The following is a 25,306-nucleotide window of genomic DNA, read 5'->3' as shown; positions in this document are numbered from 1 at the left end:
TTTCCTGTCTGGGCGAAAGGCGTGGCTGAGGACTCTGAGAGCAAAATGCCTGCTCAGCAGGACAGACCATGTGCTTATCAGGAACAGGGGTGTTTTAGGTTTACTTAGGTTAATCTGTGCTTAGGTAATATTAGTGTGTTTGTTTTCCCCCTATTGTGTGTAAATGGTTTGGCCAAACCACTATAAAAGCTACCCTCATGCATCTTTGTAATTAGGTCAGTTTGTGAGTTAAGTTGTGTCCACTTTGTTTATTTAAGTTTCTGGAAATTACTTTTTGCAGAGTTATATTTAGTTGACCTCTTTTATGGGCCTGCTAATTATGTTTTTGAATTTTGTCATTTTTGAACTTTTTGAGGGTTAAAATAAAGAAAAGTTTTTTGAAGATTTTGCCTGTGTCCTCTATGCCTTGGCTGCTTGGTCCCTCACAGTGTCTAATCTGTATCAGCGAATAATCACAAAAGATGTGGGTGTATGTGTGTCCTGTGGGTGGTCAAATCAAAACATAGCATTTCCGCCTGATTTTTGAAACACAGTTTTGGCTCATTTGAATCAAGTTGAATGAGATCAAAGAGGTCAGTCTGGTGCTCAGAGGATCCTGCGGCGATGGCCTTTGGCATGTGTTTGACCAATCATTCAGGTGAGCTATGACAACACCTCCAGAATTGAGAGTTATTATACGGTTGGGAAAGTGTAGCTGTCCAAACTGCTGAATAAACACCTAAATTGTCCTTTATGGGTTTTGTTATTTGTTTAACGGTTTTATAGCTATTATTTTATACGATGTTAGCTGGAATTTGCAGGTTTTCCACAACTTTTTGCAAATTCAAAAGTGGATTTTGCAACTTTTTGCAAATAGAAGGTCCTCGAGGTGATCGTGTATGCATTAAAAAGGATCTTTTATGCTATTCTCTTTTTGTCACGTGTGTTCCAGTGATGGATGTTCATATTAAACGTGGCCATGAGCATAGAAACTCGCATAACCTGGATGTCATGGCTTCAAGCTGCTTTAAACATAGTTTTCTAATCGTGGCGCTCTATGATGTTGATTAGAACAGAGAGCCTTAATATCCCGCACTCTTAGAATCTTTAAAAAAAATTGAAAAGAATGTGTTGTTACACACTTTAACACATGTAAAACAAAAACATTTAATTTCACACCTTATGTGTTGGTTTTAGCACGCACAGCTCTGGGCAACTGCTGTGTGGGGCAGCCAATCAGAATAAAGCTTGCTTAAAGGACTAAAATTCATTTTTTGGAAGGCTGACAGTAGATATACAGCTTTGCCAAGGCCCGGTATGAGTAAAATGTAGTCTGAACTGTGGAGCATGGGACTCAAGGATTTGGGATTGAGTGAAGCATGTCCCCTTTAAGATTCAGACTTTGATCTTATTTCATATTTCAAGCATTTTATATGCAAAACTGTTGTCAAGAGTATGCCCTCCTGAGATGAATGAAAACTATTTCCAGCAAGAACTGTCTGGGTTAGTTTTCAGCTCAGTTATTAAAATTACTTTTATTTGTGTCTAATAATGTTTTAAAGACCAGCTGATGGTTTGTAATTACAATGTTGGGCTTGTAAAGTAACATTTAAAAAAAAATCACATATCATATGAGCTGTGTCTTTGCAGCATTTCACTCATTAAAACCGACTGCAGCATGTAGTGAGTGCACACTAGTTGGAAATAGTTTAATTAGAATTATTTGGGGGAAATGAGGACTGATGCATGTTTTTCTTATCAGAGGTTTTATTACTGCACCATGCCAGCCTCCAGCACAGACAGTTATGCAATTTCACACTGAATCATCCCTAACAGCTCAAATCTCAGATGAATCAGGGTGGTGGTGATGGCGGTGGAGGAGGTGGAGGTTTGTTCAGCAGACAGATTTTGATCATTTGAGGTGGGGGGCGCAGGAGAGTTTTCACAGGCGTCAGATTTGTGGAGGGATGCTGAGGGTGACTTCAAAAGTTTGGGTGTACCTGTGTACCTCTCTCTCACTCAAACACACACCTCCTCCTCGTGCGCGGGGTTGTGTAACAACAGTGTGTGCACGTAGAGCAGGCAGGTCCTCCCCACTGCTGCTGTTGTGAAGCCTTGAAGGAGGAGGAGGCGGTGGTCGAGTCTATCGAGCAGCCCGAAGGTAGAAGTTGCGCTGCAGGGGTGGGACTTCATTTGTGCAGTCGGTCGGAGGTTCATCTGCGGCTCTGGCTGCAGCTTTCTGCAGACCTCAGTGACGGAAACACACGGACCCCTCTGAGTTAAACATCAAACCCTCCTCCTCCTCCTCTTCTTCTTCTCCCTCTTCTCCCTCCTCCGGTTGGCCGTATCTGAACGCTTCCGGATGCGCTGACCCAGCAGCAGCTCCTCCACCATCAGCACCATCATCAGTGTGAACGCCGTGTCCCTCGCTCCACCTCCCCGGGGTAGATAAACCCGACCGGCACCGCTGTCATCGGATGGAGAGAGCCACCTGAAGAAGGGAGAGCGGTGGAGTTGGTCTACCCCCCACCTCCTCTTCCTCCTTCCTCTCCACTGCGCCAAAAGAAAACTCCCGGTAAGAAATGCGTGCTAACTCCGGCCGGCTGGCTCGGTCGACCACGGCCAGCAGCTCCGTGCGCTCCCGCTGAGCATAAACATGCAACCCAGACCCGGGACCTTGCTCCCGGGCTTCCGTGTTGGCATGAGGGGATTCATTTAAATTCATTAGAGACGCCTGTGAATACATTCCAGCAGACGGGATGGTGGGATATGCTTCGCTTCTGTGTGTGTGTGCGTGTTTGTGTGTCTCTGCCTGGCTTTTTGATCCAAATATTGATTTGCGTTGCAAGTCGACTGAAGTGCAGGCGCAGGGCACGTGAGACTGGTTAGATGTCTGTGAGGATGCTGTGAAAATATGGAGACGGCTAAAAGTTGCTTTAAGACAGACGTTTGTTGTTAAGGATTTAAAGCAGGGATAAAAACGTTGGCATCATTGGAAAGTTCGTGATACTTTGGAGTTGAGTATTGTTGTAAAACCTAGCTCACTTTCACAGAGGTGGATTAAAGTTATTAACCTAGTAAGTAACCGTTTTACTTAGTAGGCTGACAGTTTGTGTTTAATTTTACTACTCTATAGCAGGGGTGTCAAATATAAGGTTCGGGGTCCAGAATCGCCCGCCCAGGACTTCAATATGGAGTTTATTGTAGTTTTGAATTTTCATATTAGTTTTAAATTTGTATTTCATTTTGACTTTTTAAAAAATTTTGTTTAGTTTCCAAGGTAGATTTTCTTATGTTGGTTTATGTTTTATTTGTTATTAGTCTCAGTGTTTTAGTCCTTTTATTGTTATTGTATGGGGCCGTATGTAAGAGGCAGGACTCACAGTTTTGTAGGCATTCAGAGTCTCAATACAGCACTTCACACATACATCAGTGACTCATTACGTAAGCTAAGGATATTTTTATTTTCTTTTGGTTCATTTTCCAAGTTCACAAAATAGTTTTCAGTTCATTTTTATTTTTTCACATCTAGTTTTTAGTTTAGTTAACTACAATAACCTTTGAACGAAGACATAGAGTTTGGACTTCTAATTGTATTTTCTATGATATTAGCTTTTCCTACTAAGAAAAATCGTCCCCATGGTCACTCATAGTGCACTAAAGTAACTAAGTGTTACATAAACATTTAAATCAAAGAAAATGCTCTTTTTCCACTGTTTCCTATGTATTTTCATTTATTGTTTTTCAGTTTAGAACATTTTGTAATACAACTGTCTGACAAAGAACGCATACAAGACATCTTAGCTTCTATTGTTGGTGAGTGAAATTTTGTAATTTTATTTGTGTTCATTAAATTTTTTCATGAAAGTCATTAGCAGGTACCTGTTTGTGATGCAGCCATACTGTATGGATTCTCCTCATGCTGCCAAGTGTTAGCTGATAACCTTGCACTGCACCATCTCAGGTTAATAGAGTCACTTTTGGCCCAAAAAACAATAACATGGAAACAGCTAAAGCTGAAACCAAGAATTCAAACGAGGACTTTACAAACCAGTGGGTGATGTCGTAGTGGCCATGTCCATCTTCTATATACAGTTTTTTTCTTTAATCTTTCAGGTTTTCCTCCAAATGTTTTTTTTTTAAATTATTATCATGAAAAAACAGATAGTGTAGTTCAAATGAAACATGATGTCACCACTTGGCTAAAGTGCCAGCAGCTTAAACATTACCCATCCTTAGGGAAACACGGAGGTAACAGATACACACTAAAGGCTGGGAAACAATGTCAGGATCTCACAGAGAGGAAAATTATACAAGTTGAGCTTTTAATTTGAATTTTTTCCACCATAACGCTATTAAATGATGTAGATAATTATGCCTTAAAGATAGTAATTTAGTTAATGCTCCTTCCTGCTCGGTGTTTTCTGCAGTGATATTTGTGACTTTAGGGGCCTCGCTTTTACTCTTAAGAGGACTGTTTGTACCGACTCCCTGGGAACCTTTTTGTATCAGTCAAAGGATGTGTAGGAGCAGACTCTCTGTACTTCAGAGGTGTTTTTAGTAAAGACGAAATGAACTTAACATCTAAAGAGGATTTAAAATACTTGTTTTCTTTTTTACTTTTCTTTTGACATTTGAAATGAGGGGATTCATCTCGTTAGTCTGGCTTCCTCCATGAGTGTTTTCCTGCACTTTTCTAATCGTGCCAAAAGTCTGTGTGAAGCGACGTGTGTGTCGCCGTCACTGAGTTGAAATACGAGATCCTCAGAATCTGATTCCTCCACCAGCACTCGCAATCATCTCAGCCATTCGTTTAACACCTACTCCTCTTTCTCCCTCTCTGTCATGGGCTTTCCCTGTCTCTCTCTCTCTCTAACACGCACACACTCTCTCTCTCTTTCAGCCTTAACACACTCTCTTCACCTCCCATTGTCCGTGTTGAACTCCTCTGGGAAAAAAGTGTTATTACATTAAGGAAACTGAAAACACTCAGACGAACACCGGCTCTGCGAGGCTACGGAAACACCCGAGGCCCACAGCCATTATCAAAATGGTATTTCTTAACAACAAGGACTGGGTTTCCCTTAATGTATCACATCCAATATTTTCAGACCAGACCATGTAATGGATTGACTCGTTTTTTATGGTGAATGCCTGTGGTCAGAGCAGTTTTGCTGCCAAATGTAACTAGAGCTCACCTCTCCCAGAGATGCCTTAAAAGGCAGCAAGGCTACAAAGAGAATCATAAAGTGTCCCGAGATTAATCACATTTAGGAGACTTTAGCTCTAAGAGCAGTGAGCAGTGTTGACACAGTATAAAAGTGGCTGCTTAACTTCACTGTTATCTTGAAGTGATACAACATTGATGGTAATAAACAGGAAGTCCAGCATTGGGCTATTCTTTAGGTTTAAAGCTAAAGGTGTTCAAAGTAAGTACCTATTTCTGCCCAAATAATTTTGCACTTGAGTGCAGTTCCTTAAGAGTTAATCAATAAATCTGTGCTCAAAGCCTTTAACCTCTTTGGAGAATTTAAGCTTCCACCTACTTTCACATTACTGAAATGAAGCAAACCTTTATCCGAGACATTAAGGCAGGTCCAGCAGACACTTTCTAAGTGCTTTCCCTGTCCTTATTAGTCAAATTGTGAAGTGGTTAATCTCATAAGTAGTGGGTGTAATTAATTACAGGGACAGAGAGCAAAACATCACACATAAGCACATTAGCTTTTCTGTTTTAATCTGAGGGCAGCAGGTTTGATGACAAAACTGATGAAAAACTGTTGGCATGGAAAAACTCATTTCAGGTTGCAGGAATAAATGCAAACAGTCAGCAAATTCTAACAGGCTATCATTTTAAGGGCCGTGGTTATGTTGTGATGCGTCCATGATTGAGCTGATTCTGTAATAACAGCATGTTCTGTCGTCCTGTGACAGAAGGCAAAATCCTAACAAACGTTACTCCATCATTAACTCAACCAAACAGGAGTAGTGCTTCTGTTTATCCACTCTGTGCTGTATATCGGCCTTTTGGACATTTGACTGCAGGATTTTTCTTCATCGCAAAACACCCACAGCTTTTTCTCTCTCTGGCAAAGAGTGAGAGAAAATATTTAACCTCCAAATTTCTGGGGACAAATCAAATTCCGGTTGTGAGGGTTGTTGAAGCAGCTCTCCGCTGGGTAATCACATTAGATGAAAAGCAAACAGCTCTCTGAATTCTACTTTTGCAAAAAAAAAAATTATTCTCCCTCCCATCATCATACTTTGGATTAAAATTGATTTGCAGACATCTTGACACTCTCTTGATCAGTCACTGGGACATCATGGCACACAGCATACTCATTTGACAGATTGCCAGTCCATCTCAAGCCCAGCACAGAAGAGACATCCATCCATTCATGCTTGAATTTGTGAATTTAGAATCCCCAAATAACCTAACATGATTAACTTTGGATTGTTGGGGGAAGTCTGAGTACCTGGAGAGAATACATGCAGGCAAACTGTTAGTAGTGTTTGCTTTAGGGTCTGTTAGCGTGAGCCCCAAGTTTGCACATGAAGCACAACAATGATCACTATCACCAGTTACAGTCCAAGACAATGGAGTCTGAGTATGTCTAACTGGATGACGATAGACAGAAAAAAGGGGGGTGTCAAGAAGGGGGGCATGGGGTGACACCAGCCCCATCTAAAATATGATTGACCCCCATTCCTGGTGCCACCTCACAAAAGTCATTGGACTAGAGATACATCAGTTTTTTTAATCCACAAGAGTACTTGTACTAGTACTATGTTGCTTTTTGATTTCACTCTACTACATGTATATTTTGAATGCCATTATTGGACTTCGTAATTATAAAATATAAAGATTTTGTTAATTTACTTTGGACTCACTAACTGTAGAAAAATAAGAACTTTCCTGTCAATCGTTTATCCATTAGTTAATTATTTTGATGTAGTATAAATGGTAATATCAATAGGAAAAACTGTACAAATTATGAAAGTACAGTTAAAAGGTCAAAATCTATGCACTCCTTCACATTTTCTAATAATGTCCAATGGGCCAGATTGGAGTCTTTGCTGGGCTGATTCTGGCCCCCGGGCCTTATGTTTGATGTAATGTTTGATGTACCTCCAATAATATGTATATGATTCTGAAGCATAATTACACACGAGTACATTGAGTTTGGATACTTTTATATATTTGACTATACAACTTGTGACCTATTAAGCTACTTAAGTAGCATTATCATTTTTAAAAAGCTACTTTGGGGGAAAAAAAGTATCCCTCACAAGATCAAGTTTAAATTCCTATGCAACTCCACTTTTCACATAGTAAATCTGCAGTATGATGACCATGACCTCCTGTGCTTTTGTACTGTAAAAGTTTTGAGTTTGGTGTTTTGTTCTTTAAACTCGGTGAGTGATGGAGTTGACTGGCTCCAACACGCAGAGTCTTCTTGCCTCCACTGGCAACGGCCAGTGCTGACTTTTTAAAAAGTGGCGCCGGCTACTTTTACTTTACTGTGCCGTCCAAACCAGAAAGTCAAAGTGCAGCCAGCTTGGAAGCAGACTGATGCGAGGAGGCAGGACAGAAGGAACTGAATGGACAAATATTACTTTGCTGACTCCACACAGGCCGCTGTGTTGGGTTACATCACACTGTTTCACAGAAAGCGGCAGGGAGGAAGTTAATTTGATTATGAGCCACTGGGCAAGATTAAAAGCAGAATTGATTGATCAGTTATTGGGAGAGCCAGGGAGTGAGAGAGTACCGGAGAGTCTGACAGGCCTGCGATCCCCTCCCCCTTCTTCTTTTATCCCTTCCAATGCTCATCTGTTTCCTATTGGTTTCTCCAAACAGACATTCATTCGTTATGTTGAAGCATCATCTCTTCTGTTATCTCATTGTTTTACCCGGTTATCTTACTTCACTGTTTATCTATACTCTCGCCTCTTCTTTTTTTGTATTCCTCTGTGTGTGTGTTCCTGTGTGGGAGAGGGAGACCATAAATCCATGTTCTTATTGATCACGCCTGTTTTAATATGCGTCTAAGAGAAGCCATCATTTCCTTTCTTCCTTGTTGTTTGCAGCAGCAGCAGCAGCTGTGCCGTAGTTATATCCAGTGTGTAGAATCTTCCTCTCTGTGAGCAGGTGTGTTACTTCTTTGTGTCTGAGCTGAATTTGTGGGTCAGATACAGATATAGAAGAGGCTGCTTGGTTTGTATGCAGCAGCTACAGTGTGTGTTTCTGGCTCTAGGTCAGACCGCACAGAAACCAAAATAACAAAGTGAGGTTTTCATGCTTTTAAAGTGTGGGCACTCATATGGAAATTATTCATCCATCCATCCATCCATTCGCTTCCGCTTGTCCTTTTCAGGGTCGCGGGGGGCGCTGGAGCCAATCCCAGCTGTCATAGGGCGAGAGGCGGGGTACACCCTGGACAGGTCGCCAGTCTGTCACAGGGCCAACACACAGGGACAGACAACCATTCGCACTCACATTCATTCGCACATTCACACCTAGTGACAATTTGGATTATCCAATTAACCTATCCCCACAAGCTGCATGTCTTTGGACGGTGGGAGGAAGCCGGAGTACCCGGAGAGAACCCACGCAAACACGGGGAGAACATGCAAACTCCACACAGAAAGACCCCGGCCTGATGGTGGAATTGAACTCAGGACCTTCTTGCTGTGCGGCAACAGTGCTAACCACCGTGCCACCGTGCTGAAATTATTCATAACTGAGTATTTTTCTTATTGTAGGTAAGCTTCATGATATCGGTTCATGTATGTTTTACAGTTTCTAGGATGTGCTATAATTTTTTTTCTGTTTTGAGGACCGTAATTTTGTGTTTTTCAAGCCCCCAAAAATGTAAATTATAAACTACATAGTGATTTTGTCACAGTGGGACACACAGGTGTATTTATGGAACGGATCCAAAAGAAGAGATGGGTGGGCATGAAGCTGGGCAGCAGCAGACCCTGACGAGACTTAACATGAAGGCAACAGACAACCCGACAAAGAAGAGTAAGAGACAGAGGACTTAAATACACAGGAGGGTAATGAAGGAAGTGGAAACACCTGGAGAGACACAGCTGACACAAATGAACATGACACCACAAAGGGAAGTAAAACAAAACACACTGAACATGGAAACACTAGACTCTTCAAAATAAAGCAGGAAACATGGAGAGACGCAGACATGACAACACAAGCTTGACAATTAAAACATTGAATGGGGAGAGACTAACGCACAGGCAGAACTGAAAGTAAAACACTGAGGACAAGACAGATGACATAGAGGACAGGAAAGGACTTGACTCAGGAGACGTGGGAAACAAAACTAGAATAAAACTCAACCAAATCCTAACACAAGAACCTAAAATACTTCCAATATAACATAAGAAATCAAAAATTTTTATTATTATTTTTATTTTATTATTATAAACACTATGTTACTACAATGGTCGTAGCATATCTATATATCTTTGTTTCCTAGCTCTTCCTAGATGCATTTATTAACTTGGATAAAACTTACTATACAAAGTACTTAGGGTACCAAGATTATTAACATCTATATCACTTTTGGGAATAAGTTTTATAACACTAAAATCCTTCAAATTATATATATTATGTGTAGTAGCTGATCTGAAGACGAATGGCGACATTACGTCTAAGTTACATGCATGTGTACATTGTTGACATTAGGTCTAAATTATTTGTACGTTTATGTTGTTAACATAGCGTCTACGCTAGATGTACATGTGTGATGTTGATGTTTTGTGTACGTTGTTTTTTGTGAATATGTTTTAGTTTAGTCTTTAGTCTCACTTCAGGGGTCACTGGAAGGTCACTGGAAGGCATTGTCATGCATATCTTTAAATAAGTGTTTTCATTACTGAAGCTAACAAGCGCCAATGACCTGTAGGTCTAGTTTTTATTAAATATAATTCAATTCAGTTCAGTTTTATTTATATAGCACCAAAGCACAACAAGAGTTGCCCTAAGGCACTTTATACTGTAAAGTAACTATCATACAATAATGCAAAGAAAACAGAGAAAACCCCAATAATCATACGAACCACTATGAGAAAGCACTTTGGTGACAGTGAGAAGGAAAAACTCCATTTTAACAAGAAGAAATGGATAGATACCATATTTCTAAGACTTTTAGGAGAGAGTACAATAACCTAATTTTTAAGTGAATTTAGAAGCAGAATATTAGAGGTCATCCAGGTCTTTATGTCTTTAGACATTCCTTCAGTTTAACTAATTGGTGTGTGTTACCTTCATGAACAAATAAAGTTGGGTGTCATCTGCATAGGAGTGAAAATATATCTGTGGAACTCCATAATTAACTTTAGTTTGCAAAGAGGACTCTATTTATTTAAACAAACTGCTATGATAGAGAGCTATGATACAAACCACTGCACTGAAACCTGACTGAAAATCTCCAAATTACTACTGCCAGCTGGAAGGCCTGTGGTATGTGACTGAGATAGGTTGATCAAATTTAAGATTGAAGCATTAATTAATGGTATGATTTCTTTGAACATCTTGTAGGAGTGGGGTCTAAGAGACATGTTAATGATTTGGATTAATTACTTAAGTTAACTCAGAAAGATCAATCAAGAAAAAGAATTCACCGACACGGTGCAGAGCAGCTGCCTGAATACTACTCCCACAGAGGTCGATTATCTTGTCAATAATTTTACATCTCCACTGCATACGACTCTGGAAACAGTAGCTCCACTGGAAAAGAAAGCCTCAAATCAGAGGAGGTTGACTCTCTGGTATAACTCTCAAATGTGCACCGTAAAGCAGATAACTCGCAAGCTAGGGAGGAAATGGCATCTCACCAATTTAGAAGGTCATCATTTAGCCTGGTTTGCTGCTTTATAAAAAAAAGCCTTTCATCACTGATTGAGGAAAATAAGAGTAACCCTATGTTTTTCTTAAGCACTGTAACCAGGCTGACAAAAAGCTGTTATACTGCTGTGAGTCTCAATCACATACAGCCTGAGCAATAATATGTGGGTGACAAGACCATGTGCACAAATTCTCTTGTCACAAATGATAAGGGTCCGACCAGGACTGCAGTCTTAGTGCCTGGAGGAAAATCAAATCTTCACTCTTTCCCAACAAATCCAAACACTGTGAGATATGAAGCTTAATAATATGTTGTTATAGTGACAAGCATGCATTATGCTTAACTCCAAACTTCTGCTTGTTTTAATTCTTCTCATTACAACCTCATTACTGTTTCAGTAAATTATATTTCCCAATTTTTCACTGTTCCATCGCATTAGTCTCGTGCCGCTTAACAATTATTTTTTGCAAGCTGACATTATGACAAGATACTCATTCCATGCCTTTTGTAGTAATTAAAGTCCTCTCAGCAGAGCAGAGCAGCTGTGCTCTGTGTGCAGTGAAGAAAGAGAATATGGCTTTTGGCTGTTTGAGGAAAGTTATGAGATTGCAAAATCTCTGCAGCAGTGGTGAAATAAATCTTAACAAGTGGGAGAATCGAGATTATGTGGGCATGAAGATGACACATCGGCGGGAAAGCTGTAATGCACACTTTCACCTTTCCCTTCACAGCCGTGTGCTAATAAGCTGTCAGCTCAAATCGAAAAGAGGAAACAGCAGCACATCTGATAACGAGAAGAAGACATCGGGGTTCAGGCTGCAATTTTAAAATATGCTGCCATCTCTTCTTCTGTTTTTCTCTTTCTAGCTACTCAGCTTTATCGTATAGATTCCTTCCTCATTAGATCGCCTTCCTGGAACAGAGACAAGGAAACCGGGAATGAGTGGTTTTAAAAGCAACAAATGTCGCAAGCCAGAATATATTCTCTTCTGTTGAGGACGATGCATGTGAATTCCACCTTTGAGCTGAAGACTGCTTCTGTGGTAGACATGTATCAATGAATGCGCATGGGCACAGATTATTTCTTTCATGCTTTTTAGGACATGGCGTCAAACCTACCGTCCAGCAAGATATAGTATCAGACATATAGTTGCACAGTGTGCTGTAGCTCCTCTGTGGTCCCCCATGATCTATTGCTACTCATGACTCAGTCCTGTCTGTGCACATCTGAGGAAGCACAATTCAAAGACTTGAACTGCCAGTTGCAGGAACATTTGGTGATCAGTGCAATACTATTTGTGTTGTACTTATTGCAGAAACACATTGGCTCAGTTAAAAACTTTTTTTTCCTTTTAGCTTCCATCCATCCTCCCGTTCATCCACACATCAATTTTTGCAGGGAAGCAGCCCAAGCAAGATGTCCCTCTCCCCAGCTATCTCCTCCAGCTTAATCTCTCCAGCATATCCTGGGTCTACTACGGGGATTCCTCCCAGTGGGGCATGCTTCAAACACCTCACCCAGGTGACCGCCGCTGCCTCCTTTTGATGTGGAGGAGTAGCAACTCCACTCTGAGGCCCTCTCAGATGACTGAACTCCTCATCCTATCTCTAAGAGAGAGGCCAGCCAGCCTTTGGAGAAAACTCATTTTCACCCTTGTATCTGCAGTGTCATTCTTTCGGTCACTACCAAGAGCTTATCACCATAATAGGGTGAAGTGGCCTCAGTTAGAAAAGCGTGGAGTGCCTACTCCAGGGTCAGGGAGAAGCTGCTTCCCCGAGTGGAGAAGTTTAAGTATCTTACGGTGTTGTTCATGAATGAGGGCAGAGATGAGCGGGAGATTGACAGACGGATTGGGGTCCTGGATGCAGTGATGCGGATACTGTTTGTTGTGGTGAAGAGAGACCTCAGCGTAAAACTCTGGGGGACTTTGGTTTGGAAAGTTTTTCTCTAGTTTCTGCCACTGTGCTCTCTTGCTGTGAGTCATTTCACATTCACATCGCTCACTAGCTGTCCCCAGTTTGGGTACTTATATAATAAGGATATTACTTACCTTAGGGTAAGGAGGAAAGACTACTAAGTGTATAAAGGTTAGAAACAACCTTGAGCCATTGTGTTGGATGATAATTGGACTTTATCCTGTGAACGTACGCCACAGAAATGCAGTGAGCATGTTTTGTAGTCTATTTCTGTTCCCAGGAAGCTGGACATCATTATTCTGCCGCCTTAAACCCACTGAGGCGTCGGAACACCAACGCTGCCTTATTGTTATTTACTAAATCCGTCTGAGACCTTGTCTTGCTCTCGCTCTTATTCCCTTCCACACTCTCTGACCCTTCTTCCTCTTTTATGCTGCTTCTGGACCCCTTCTACACTCACACGTTACCTTAAGCAGAGCTGAGCTGATCTGAATCATGCTGGGCCCTGATAGGGAGGTGGTGCTTGGAGCTTCCTTCTCAGCCAGAGATTCCGTGTGCTTTGCTAATGGCACATCAGCAGCTGTCAGTGGACCCTGCACTGCGTCAGCCAGCATGACTGTGGTCTGCAAAGCGCTCAGCAGAACTGACAGACACACACACACACACACACACACACACACACACACACACACACACACACACACACACACACACACACACCCTGCAGCCCCACCCCCTCCAGGCCTTTTTTCTATATCATTAGTGTAATGCTCCCATTTCCCCAGTGCTGCTCAGATATGGGGGAGATTCCAACAAACTCGGAAGGAGGAGGGGGGAGGAATGAGTCACGCACCAGTGACAATGTTGGGGTTTTTTTTCAGTTTGCAGAGGAAGAGAGGGGTGCAAGAAAATGTTGTTTTGTCCTTTGACAAAAACGCCTGCTGCTATTTAGAGAAAAAAGAAAACCATTTAAATGTAATATCTTTTTATTGTTAAGTGGACAAAGGATTTTTCCTCCTATCTGGCAGCTCTGGGCAGGAGGAAAATTGGAAGATCTTAGAGAAGATTCATGGACATAGTGAAAGAGGACATGCAGAGGGTTGGCATGACAGAAAATATTGGATAAATGGTGCAGCAGAAAGCAGAACAAGAAGAGTTAAAGAAACTTCCCTGTGTGCACATACAATTATAGTGCACTAACATTCAGAAGTCTGAGCCCTGAGGTTTTTGCCATTCATTTGAAAAGAACGTGTGTCTATTTTTTTATTTTTTGAAATTCCCACGTTTCACACAACAACAAAAGTCACAGATTTATGTCTCATAGTTCAAGCATGTTTTTTTCTGAGTACTGCAAATAATATATATATATGAACATTGTTATACAAAGGTTTTCCTGTGTTGTGAGAGGAGTGTCAAGTGCTGTAATTTCAGGGAGCATTTAAACCTGATAACAGGCTTCTCTCCTTGAGGCTAGCGGCTTAAAGCTAACCACTAATAGCACGAGCTGTCCCATACTCCAACCAAACTGTAACCAAGTCACTTCATTTCCCTTCAGCTCCTCAGAAAATAATCCCCTTTCATCTTTTTTTTTTTTGTTTTGTTATTGTGTTGGATCCGGAAGGCACTCGTGAAGGGATGTTTTCCTGCTGATGACCAGATGAGAAAACACTGTAGAATTTTTGCAATATATCATTGGTCATGAACACCAAACCTAGTTATGCACCAGTGTTACCAAGCATGCATCCTGTTTATGCATTTTGAAATGGCAGCAGATGTCAAGAGTTATTAAGGATAAATAGTGTAGTTTGTCTTGTGGCACAAATCAGGTTTATGTAAACACATTTGCTTGACGGTTATTGCCAGCACGGTTTAAAGGTCATTTAAGTTACAGTTTGCAAAATCATATTAGATGTAAAAAAGAAAAAGAAAAAAAAGGAACTTATTGTTTGGTTGGGTTCTTGCAGGCTGGCTGCAGCACCATGTCCTCGGCTCAGAGTGGAGATATATCAGGCTACCATCTGAGTGGTGAGTAATTGTTTCTATACTTACTTTGTTTGAATACCTTTGTGTGGATTAGTGTTTGACAACCGCACTGTTATATTTGCACAGACCTCATCTCACATGGAGGCAGTGCTGTTAGAAAGCAGTTTACATTGTTCTGTAACTGGCTTATCACAAGTAGAGATAAAGCTGGCAAAGTCCTCAAGAAGTTTCAATTCAATTTTTAGGAGTCCAGCTCTGTGCAGGCTTCCAGTGCCTTTATAGATGCTGTAGCATTTAATTCAAACTGGCATTTTAACTTGTTTGTCAGATTTTTGTCAGATTTGGTTCCCAACCATCTGATTTACATAAAACTTTATGTGCTCCGACTGACTCCCAAAGCCACCACTTGGCATTAAATGACAAGACCTGTAACAGTGGTGACTGTGCTCAGTCACTGGGAGCTGTTCGAGATTCCTACTCAACCTGGTGTTCTCCCAGTCTGTTTGCCATGATCAAACTATGACTTTATGTAACTACAGATGAAACAGAAGTTTATAAGGAATTCTTTAAGCATTTGTTTTTTGTATCTGTTTTAGTGGTGCGTAACCCGCCGGGCTGGGAGGTTGGGCTCTACCTGGTGGGCTTTTTCGTACTGCTGGGCCTGGCTGGGCTTAATATCTGGAAGCTGTGGAAATCTGGAACTTTTCCAACTCCGTCTCCTTTCCCCAATTTTGATTATCGATATCTGCAAGAAAAATATGGAACCTCCTTCTCGGAAGTCAGACAAAAGGTACCCGTACAATATCAAAAACTAGAAAAAATACCTGCAGATTCACGCCGAAGCAGAGGCAACTTTGGTGTCAATTACAAGTAAGAATCTGATTTTTTGAGATTAGTTATATAACTGAGCATAAAAAAAAGCTGAATGTCAGTTTCTATTACAGGTACATTCTGCAGTGATTATGAAAAATAAATTATTTCACTTGACAAAACTAAGAATAATACACTAATAATATTAGATTTATCAATAGTAACACACACATATTTCTATGTTACAACTTTTTGCAGTTGTTTCTTAGCATTATAGTGTAAATCTGTGGAAATGAATGCAATTTGAATTAATTTGTCCAGTCTCAGTCTACTTTTTAATCTAACTTTACCTTATTTTTTATTTTCTTTGTTTTTCATCACTTTTTTAAAATCAGGACCACTACTATGTATCTAATTGCTAGAACAAGGTTTATTAGATAGCTAGCTAGCTATATAGCTATCTCACTAGCTAACTATCAAATAAACTTTGTTCTTCTGTAGCAGCTGATGTCAACAAAGGTTATGTCCAATACTCGTTAGTTTTTTTCTTTAACGCAGTTTTGTGGAAAAACTAATTTATTCATGATGCATATGTAACAACTAGCATACAAACAAAAGTGCATTAAAGTTGCTAAACAGCGAGCTATTCCTCTGAAGAGTTGGTAGAGACCAGTAACAGAGCTAAAAGACCATAACAGGTGAATTATTACAAGTATAGCCGCTCCCTGAATCCATTCTTTGCTGACAAGTTCATGTTGTCAACCTAAAAGTTGCCATCAGATGTTTCCATGTCCTGTTTCTCAAGTGAAAAAAAATCCTTGAGGTGTTAAAATGTTGTTTTGTCATTTTTTTTAATCCTCTACTCAAAGAGAGTGGCAGCCAATAACCACCGACGAACCTCCACCACATCCAGCCGTAAGCCTAGTCTGGCCCTTGGCGACACCCCAGATGGCTTCAGGGACCTGGGCCATTTGGAGCTAATGAGTAGAGAGTTGGACCCATCAGGCATAGCTCAGCTCAACCGATCCATCTCTACCGACTCACTCAGCTCAATCTCCTCTATTGCCAACAACTTTGGTAATGACTTCACTGTTGGCCAGCTGGAGGTGACCCTGGAATTTGAACCATCCAAGCACCCGGGCCAGGGGATGGGATTGCTCCACATCACCCTGCACCAGGGCAAAGACCTGCTGGAGAAGGAGGAAGGCGACTTCCCTGGCTGCTTCATCAGAGTCTCACTGGGGCCAGAGGAGATTAATGTGGGAGTGACAAGGGTAAGGAAACCTCTGCCTTCTGGTATTTTCATACTATGGGAGACCTCATGGAATCTGTGTGATAAAAAGATACATTTTAGAATTTCTTATGTTTAAATAAATGAATACAAAATGTAGGTTTCATTTCAAGGTAATTTGCTTTGCAAAAGGTTTGAGGGAAAATATGACAGACCTCAAGATGCTGTGTTTAATTCATCTAGAATGTAAAATGTCAAAAAGGACAGTAAAGGTCTTCACAGTACTTGTTTTATATAATAAATAATAATGGCTTTCAATGGAGTTTCACTTGTAGAAGGTACTAATGGTTATTTTTGTTTTTTAGTAACCTACCTCATAATTATAATTAAAGTGGGACTCTGTTTTTTAAGGGGAATGGCTTTCCCTGTTATGTTTTTTTTTTAATGTTTTCTAAATACTTACTTTTTTGCATTTGCTAATTACCATTAAAAAGAAAGTAGTAGGCCAAAAGCAGGCAGAATACAAACTGGCAAAAAGACTCCAAAGCTCAAAGCAAAAATCTGTCAAGTTGTTCAGGGTGGAGCAGGAGTACTGAAGAACTAATGAGCAGAGTGGGAACAGGGATGTGGAACATCAAGTGATGCAGCAGGTGGGGAGGCAGGACAGATGTGAGGACCTTGTGTGACGACAGAGTTACAGCAGAGGAGGCAGATGACCCACAGATGAATGATATAAGTAAAACCATGACTCACTGGTGAGATATTTTACATGGTGGCAAAGTTGATGAAGAACCAGCTGCCATGGCTAAAAATGACCATTACAAGTAATATAATGTTTCACAGATATAAAAAAGGACAATAACAGCCAAACCTTAAATTTGAGATAAAAACATTATTTATTAACAAGTCAATCAAAGCGTGAAAGCAAGCATCATACATAGCTGTGTTAATGTAATGTAGCGAACACATGTATCATGACAGCTGCGGTGTTCCTCGTTAGCTTGCAATAAAGTGTAAAAATGTGATGGGGGGCCTTTTTTTATTCATGCTTTTGACTGCTAAAAGAGCGGGTTTGTGATGCTGGAGGACTGAAACTAAACGAAACATGAAAGCACAGCTAGTCGGATGGCTAATTAGCACTTAGTGCTGAGATGACTGAACTTAAGATAAAATTTGCTTCTGATAAATTCGTGGAGGAATAACGTGGCATCGAAAGCCTTCCTGCTCAGTGAGGGCAGTTTGGGCTCCCTTGAAATGTGTTTAAGATCTCAGACCTGGCTGAATTTTAGTCAGAGACAGTGATACGTCCCTCAGGAGGAGATGCTCGATCCTGCAGCTCGACAAGCCAGTTCTTTCCTGTCCGTCAGAAGAGCCCATTTCATTTGCTTGAGTGGACAATCCCCCGAGAGCTGCAGGAAGGTTATTTCACATCTTTTACTGGATCAAGGATGCCTTTAATGTCTCCAATGGGCAAGCCTTTCTTACAACGAGCAGTAACCCCAACAATTATAAAAGTACATTAATTATCTCACTCGGAAGAATAGTGCTTTAAAGACACTGTAATTTGATGAGCAAGACAATGCAATGGCACATTCTGCAGTGTTTTCTTTTTTCTCAATTAACTTTTCATTTTGTCATTTAATGGAGTACATAATGACTTCTATTGGAGTGTAACACTTACCAGCCAGTTTAGATACAGTTGAACATCTATTGTTTAATCAGTCAATTAGTGCATTTAGACAAGACAAGATGACCCGCTGAAGTTCAAACTGAGCATCAGAATGGGGAAGAAAGGTGATTCAAGTGACTCTAAACGTGGCATGCTTGTGAACCAGAAGCGCTGGTCTGTGTATTTTAGAAACTGCTGATCTACTGACATTTCCCAGCAAAACCATCTGTACGCTTTACAGATGTTCTGAAAAAGAGAAAATATCCTGTGAGCAGCTGTTGTCTGGGTGAAAATGCCTCGTTGATGTCAGAGGTCAGACGAGAATGGCCAGACTGCTTTGAGCTGATAGAAAGCCAACAGTGATGCAAATAACCAGTCGCTACACCCAAGTTATGCAGAAGAGCATCTGAATGGACAACACGCTGAACCTTTGGCTACAGAAGCAGAAGACCAGACCAGGTGCAAATCCTGCCAGCTAAGAACAGAAAACTGAGGTTACAGTTTGCACATTCACAGCCAAATTAGACAACAGAGGGTTAGCAAAACGTCGCCTCGATTGCTGCTGCAAGTCAGAAGTCAGCATAAACAAGAGGAAAGCATGAACCCGTCCTGTCTTGTATCAGTGTTTCAGGCTGTTGTTGGTGGTTTGATGATATGGGGGATATTTTTTGGCATACTTTGGGCTTCTTAGTACCAACTGAGCATCATCTAAACACCACAGTCACAGTTCACCCATCATATGATAGCTGCTTTCATAAAGATAATGTGCCGTGTTACAAAGAATCATCTCAAATTGGTTTGTAGAACATGACAGTGAGCCTGCTGTAGTTAAATAGCCTCCACAGTCACTACATCTTAATCCAAAACAGTCTGAGTAAATCAAATTAAATCATTTCAGCTGCTCACTTGCTTCATTAAGAGCATTAACAAAACATTTACTTGTACTGCATTCCATTATAGCTTTTGTGGTGCATTTGCTTGCTGATAATCTACTTCATTTTTAGCTTTCCTTTAAATTCACCACTAGAACAATTTCATCACGCTCTTAGTAAGAAGCAACTGTTCTGACAAGAGAAGAAACAAGGCGTCGCTCCCGCCATCTGCTACACCTGGCGCTCGCCTTCTGCTCTTGGCACTAACGCTGCCAAAATATTCACACATTTCTTCCACGCTGTGAGTCATCGCTCCATTGTGGGGCTGTGGTTTTGTGCAGGCTTACACGGGATGCCGCGGGGACTCGTCGGTGCCCCAGTTTTAGTTGCCGTGCCGTTCGGAGGGGTTTGATCTGACGGTGATCATAACAGGAGCAGCCGCCGATGCAGCAGCTTTAGTGTCTCCCTCTTTAATGTCAAGGGAAGACCAAAGGAAATGCTGACATCAGCTTTACTCGCTCCGATGGCCACGCAGGCCTCCCCCCACCCCTTGCATCTATGCTTCCTTTTGCTCTTTTTTTTCTTCTCCAGCGCCTCTCTGTGCTGTTACTGCTTTTGTTTTGCGTTCTGTCAAAACCCCCAAGCCCCCACCCACCCAAATACCGCGTTTTCTCCCTCTTTTCCTCTCATTTATTTGCTGTCAGTTCTGCTTGCCTGTCGTGTTGCATGTACACACCTCTCTTTCTTTCTCTCTTTTTATTGGGGGCTTACATCTCCATTGTAAAAGTGATAAAGCTAATACTGCAAGCAGGTAGTCTCACACGGTGGTGGAAGGCTGCTCAAGATGCTTTGTATGTTGTATGTTGCTACTTTTTTCTCTGGATCCCGCAGGTGCTGAGCAGTTATGATGCTATTCAGTTGGTTGATATGAAGCACAATCCAAGGTCAAGCCGCACAAGCTGATTTGTAGACCATTTGCTCTGCTCTAAATTCACATGTCCTCAACGCCGCAGTGCGTTGTCGTTTTGCTGTTCATCACTGGAAACCCCAGGTGACCTCGCGATCTCGGTTATGATGTGTTTGTGAGAAAGCTGCAGTGTTTTTATTTCAGACACATTTAGCAAAAATATTCATGCTGGATCTCATACTTCGAGAACAAACACTGGTGTGTGTGTGAGTTGGGGGGGTGGCTATTATTAAATCTGCTATGTTACTAGTTGCCTGGTAACTTCTGACCGCATCGGTTTCCACACATCCCCTCAAGACCTGATGACTTGAAATTACCATTACAACTGTAGCTCTGGCAGCCTCTGTCTTTGATCTTAAGTAGTCATGGTGTGGTTTGCTTGTCAGAGGCTGTTTTCCACATTAAAATGTGTTCTGGATGACAAGAAAAGGAAATGAATAGTGGTTTTGTAGCATTTTTTTCTGGTATATCAACAAAAAAGAGACCTTGTGCTCTTATCACGTAAGCTTCTTTAATAGCAACACTACAGGTGGCTGTAGCTCAGGTGGTAGAGCATGTCATCTACCAATTCCAAGGTTGGGAGTTTGATTCCTGCCTGCTCCAGTTTGCATGTCATCAGATCCTTGGGCAAGATGCTGAACTTCAAGTTGCTCCCTGATGTGTCTATCCAAGCGTGAATATTAGATAGAAAGCACTTAGTGTAGAAAAAGCTGCTTGTTTGAATGAGGCATAAAGTTGTAGAAAGCACATTGAGTGCTCAAGTAGATTACAAAAGTGGTATTTAAGACTAGTCAAACATATTACACATTCCTCTGAGAAGTATGGTGCAGTTGCACATTCTGTTTGGTTTATTTTCCATTGTTGTTGCATCATTGTGTGTTTTGAGTTTGGAATATACAATCCTGCAAATTGTCCACCACCTCCTACAGGTCCAGACAAATGCATTCACCGTGATCTTCGATGAGCGCTTCTCCATCCCCATGGATTCTTCCAGCCTGGAGGAGTACAGCCTTCGCTTTGCCGCTTTTGGTATCGATGCTGACGAGAGAAATATCAGCGCAGGCGTAGCAGAGCTCAAGCTGTCAGACTTGGACCTGACCATCAGACCATTCAACGCCTGGCTCTATCTTCAGGATGTCAATAAGGTGTGTTGATACAGAGAGAGAGACAGAAAAATAATGCTGGAACTGGAACATCTAAGTTCTGTCCTTGCAACGTTTCAGGAAGCACAGCGGTGTCTGACACCATCTGCTGGACATTTAACAAAACTACATGTCAGATCCAAACAGAATCAAGGTCAGGTCAGTGAGGGTGCTTCCTAAATGGAAGAAGCGTACAGCTTTTTAAAAATTCTATTGTGAAAAAACTATGTGACAATATCAACATAAAACTAATAGATACAATTTACCATGATAGGTTTAGTGGCGACAGTTTAACAGGATGGGAGAATCATTGTTACCTCATCACTGGATCAAATCTTGTCTAAAACTAAATCTAACAGCATTATTTTATTTATTTAGAAATCAACATGTGTAATATTTTTCAATAACATTTAAAAACAAATGTGATGTAAAGCACATATATCTTTTATTCTCAGCAAAACTGTGTCCTCAGTGAGCTGATCAGAGAAGCCTCATGCTGTGGAAAAAACGATGAACAGTATCCACAGAGCCTGGAGTGAGGCGCTGCAATAATCACATATATTAAAGATATTTAATTATGAATAATTAATATTCAGTTGAGTACACTTCATTTCTGTTTTATTTATAAAACTATTCATAACAGCAGTTATTAACAGCAGTCACCTCCAGTAGCTTCGCATTGCAAGATAAAGACCTTACAATATTTGATAGAAAATCCCAACTATGCGATGATCTGCTATGAGCAAGCACTTGGCGACTGTGGGAAAAGAAAACTCCCCTTTAAAGGAAGAACCAGGTTCAGGGAGGGGCAGCCAATCTACTACCAGTATTAGGGCAGTGAGGGGAAAGACAGGAGATAAAAATGAGAGCTTAGAGAGACAAGGACAAAACGAACTATTGGAGGGAGAAGTCAACGACATGTGGCAGCGATATATGCACACAAGGGGAGTAAAAAGAGGGATGAGGAGGAGTGCTTAGTGCATCATGGGCATCCTGAGCTTGTAGCAACACCACAAAATCATTTATCAAAAAGGAAGGTTTGGAACCTAAGCTTAGAGTAGAGAGGGTGTCTCTCTCCCAAAGTCAAAGTGGGAGTGGATTTCACGGGAGACGAGTTGAAGCCTCTGCCTCCTATTCTACGTTTGGAAACTCTAGGAACCACAAGTAAGCCTGCAATCTGACAGTGAAGGGATAATATGACACTTTAGGGTCATTAAGACGGGATCCGGTTGATTATTTAATGCTTTTTATTTGAGAAGAAAGATTTTAAATTCAATTCAGCCAACAGAGAGAAGTCAGCATGAGAGAAATATGATCTCTCTTTCTAGTCAGCACTATCTCGGGGTGTTTTGGATCAAACGAAAGGTATTCAGGAAACCTTTACAACAATCCGATTACACAGAAATTACAATAGTTCAGCTTAGAAGGAATAAACAGATGACTGTTAACCGTGATTTACTCATTTTGACAAAATGATGAACTGAAAATTAAATGTTTCAAAACTCTATACATTATGCACTAACACTATGCAATGAATATATAATTTTAGTAATTTAGACTTTCATTTTCATATATTCTTAATTGAACTAGAAACGAATTTAAAGACTGTGTGTAGCTCCTTAAAATTAAATAAAATCCACAGTAGTAGGAGTTCTGATTCGCCATACTCCAGTCAACACGTTACAGTCATTCTGTCGGGGCATCACCTTGACTAGAAATGTATGATGTCGTATTTAATGGCTGCCATGCTCTGGTTTGACCCCACAGGCAGTGGATGCAGTCGGGGAGATCTTGTTGTCTCTCAGCTATTTGCCAACAGCAGAGCGTCTCACTGTGGTTGTGGCTAAGTGCAAGAACCTGGTGTGGACCAATGGCAAGAACACTGCAGGTCAGGGATGCTTTTTGTCTGCAGGGTTGTGTTTCCTTTCCATCATTAGAAGTTAACCTGAAGTGTGTGCATGAGCGTTTTGTTTTCTTTTTCGTGTCAGCTGTGCAGTGCATGTGTATTAATGCCATTAAATCTGTGCCGTTCTCAACACGCTAACATCTTGTGAACAAACAAAATGCTTATTGATTTAATAACAGCAGCCTGTCTATTTTTATTCAGTAAAAGGACTAGATGTTATAGTCCCTGATAATGCATTGCTTTAAATGAAGAAAATCTTGAGGGATGGCTGTTATGAGGAAAGGCAGCCCAGAAACTTTATGGAATTTCTTTAAATAGTGTGTCAACTGATAATGGTCACACTGCCTGAGACAGCGAACCACACTGAAACACCGCCTCCAGAGCTAATTCTGTATACAGAGCTGTGAGTCTACCTGATTTGTCTCCAATGAGGAATTTAGTGGATGTTCTACAAACTATTCACTCTACCTTCACTCCTTCTCCTTCATCAGATCCATTTGTCAAAGTCTATCTGCTGCAAGATGGCAGGAAAATCAGTAAGAAGAAGACTTCCACCAAGAGGGATGACACAAACCCCATTTTCAATGAAGCCATGATCTTCTCTGTGCCGTCAATCGTTCTGCAGGTATGTTTCAGACCATGATTTATTATTTTCCAGAATAAGAAAATGTTAATAGGAAACATTATTAATTACCGTAGTAGGAGGGAAAATTAAAAAGAACCCACAAGTTTTGCAGGACTTAGGCTTCTTTTTGTTGTTACACTATTATCTATCTGAATCTGTGTTTTATAATCCTGTATGTGCCCTCTTGTAAAAGTGATAAGGGCTTTCAAGTAAATGTGCAATAAATTATAAGTATACAAATAAAATAAAACAAAAGTTAATATGTATATGCAAAGATGGTAGCAAGTCTAGAAAGGCCATTTTTATTAGCTGACTAACACACTCACAAGGGAAATATTAGCATGCTAACTTGAGGCCAGTGGCTACGATGTTGACTTGTCTTGATGCATTCTCAATCATTCACGTTAGTAAATCCCAAAAGCTGATTCTGTTCATCAGGAAATAGTGTTTTCAGAGGGAGAAACGTTTCATCAGTCATCCAAGTGACTTCTTCAGTCTCAGCTGACTGCAGGTTTCCCCAACCTTACGATGATTCTAGATGAGAATACTCTTAAAAAAGTGTTTAAATTCACTGAGAAGGCTCATTCGTACAGTATGAGAAGTCTAAGACCAGGCAACAAAGGAAGTTTGACTTACTTGTTGTGCATGGGAAGCCACAGCAAAATACGGAGAGTGTCCTCAGCGCCAAGAAGAGAAAAGGATGCCACACCGGGCATGTGGACAAGTGGATTAAAAATCTGCCTGACAGACAACTCACCCAAGCAGAGAAAAACATCCTTTCAAAAGGGTTGAGCTTCAAAAGGGTTGACGCAGAGACAAATCCAGCTAGTGGAACTGATCGCAGCCACAGCCGCAGACATAGCAGCAGGGCAACTACAGACGAAAGTTTCGGCCTGTCTCAGCAATGCAAATACCCCAGCATCCAACATCAGCGTGGAGGAGAGGAAGGCACTAGCATCACTTGTGTTCAAGTCACTGAAACATTAGAGGTAGTTCATAAGAGATTACAGGATAAGATAAGATAACCTTTATTGGTCCCACACGTGGGAAATTTGTTTTGTCACAGCAGGAAGTGGACAGTGCAAAAGTTATGAGGCAAAAATTAGGATACAATAAGAATAAATACAGTACACAACTGTACAGAATAGAATAAATAAAATACTATATACAGTAGAATAAAATAAAATACTATATACAGTAGAATAAAATAAAATACTATATACAGTAGAATAAAATAAATATACAATAAGATAAAAATAGAATACAAATACAAATGCTATATACAACTGAGTAAAAATACAACGATGACAGAAAGGATTATTGCACTTAGT

General features: G+C 40.8%; 1 protein-coding gene across 1 annotated transcript in view; it reads left to right on the top strand.

Annotated features, from left to right (window-relative positions):
* The first annotated feature begins 1,854 nt into the window (after positions 1-1,854).
* syt12 (synaptotagmin XII) overlaps positions 1,855-25,306 on the top strand; it is a 27,540-nt gene continuing 4,088 nt past the window's right edge. Inside the window, exons 1-7 of the mRNA XM_005731406.1 lie at positions 1,855-2,554; positions 14,735-14,795; positions 15,350-15,543; positions 16,433-16,837; positions 21,232-21,447; positions 23,212-23,332; positions 23,842-23,975. Of these exons, the coding sequence (XP_005731463.1) occupies positions 14,750-14,795; positions 15,350-15,543; positions 16,433-16,837; positions 21,232-21,447; positions 23,212-23,332; positions 23,842-23,975 (1,116 nt within the window). The 5' untranslated portion in view covers positions 1,855-2,554; positions 14,735-14,749. The remainder of the gene's footprint in view (positions 2,555-14,734; positions 14,796-15,349; positions 15,544-16,432; positions 16,838-21,231; positions 21,448-23,211; positions 23,333-23,841; positions 23,976-25,306) is intronic.

Source organism: Pundamilia nyererei, unplaced genomic scaffold (genome assembly GCF_000239375.1).
Source record: "Pundamilia nyererei isolate P.nyererei 1_Seehausen unplaced genomic scaffold, PunNye1.0 scaffold00043, whole genome shotgun sequence".
Lineage (NCBI taxonomy): Eukaryota > Metazoa > Chordata > Actinopteri > Cichliformes > Cichlidae > Pundamilia > Pundamilia nyererei.
This window is presented reverse-complemented; position numbering and strand designations above follow the sequence as displayed.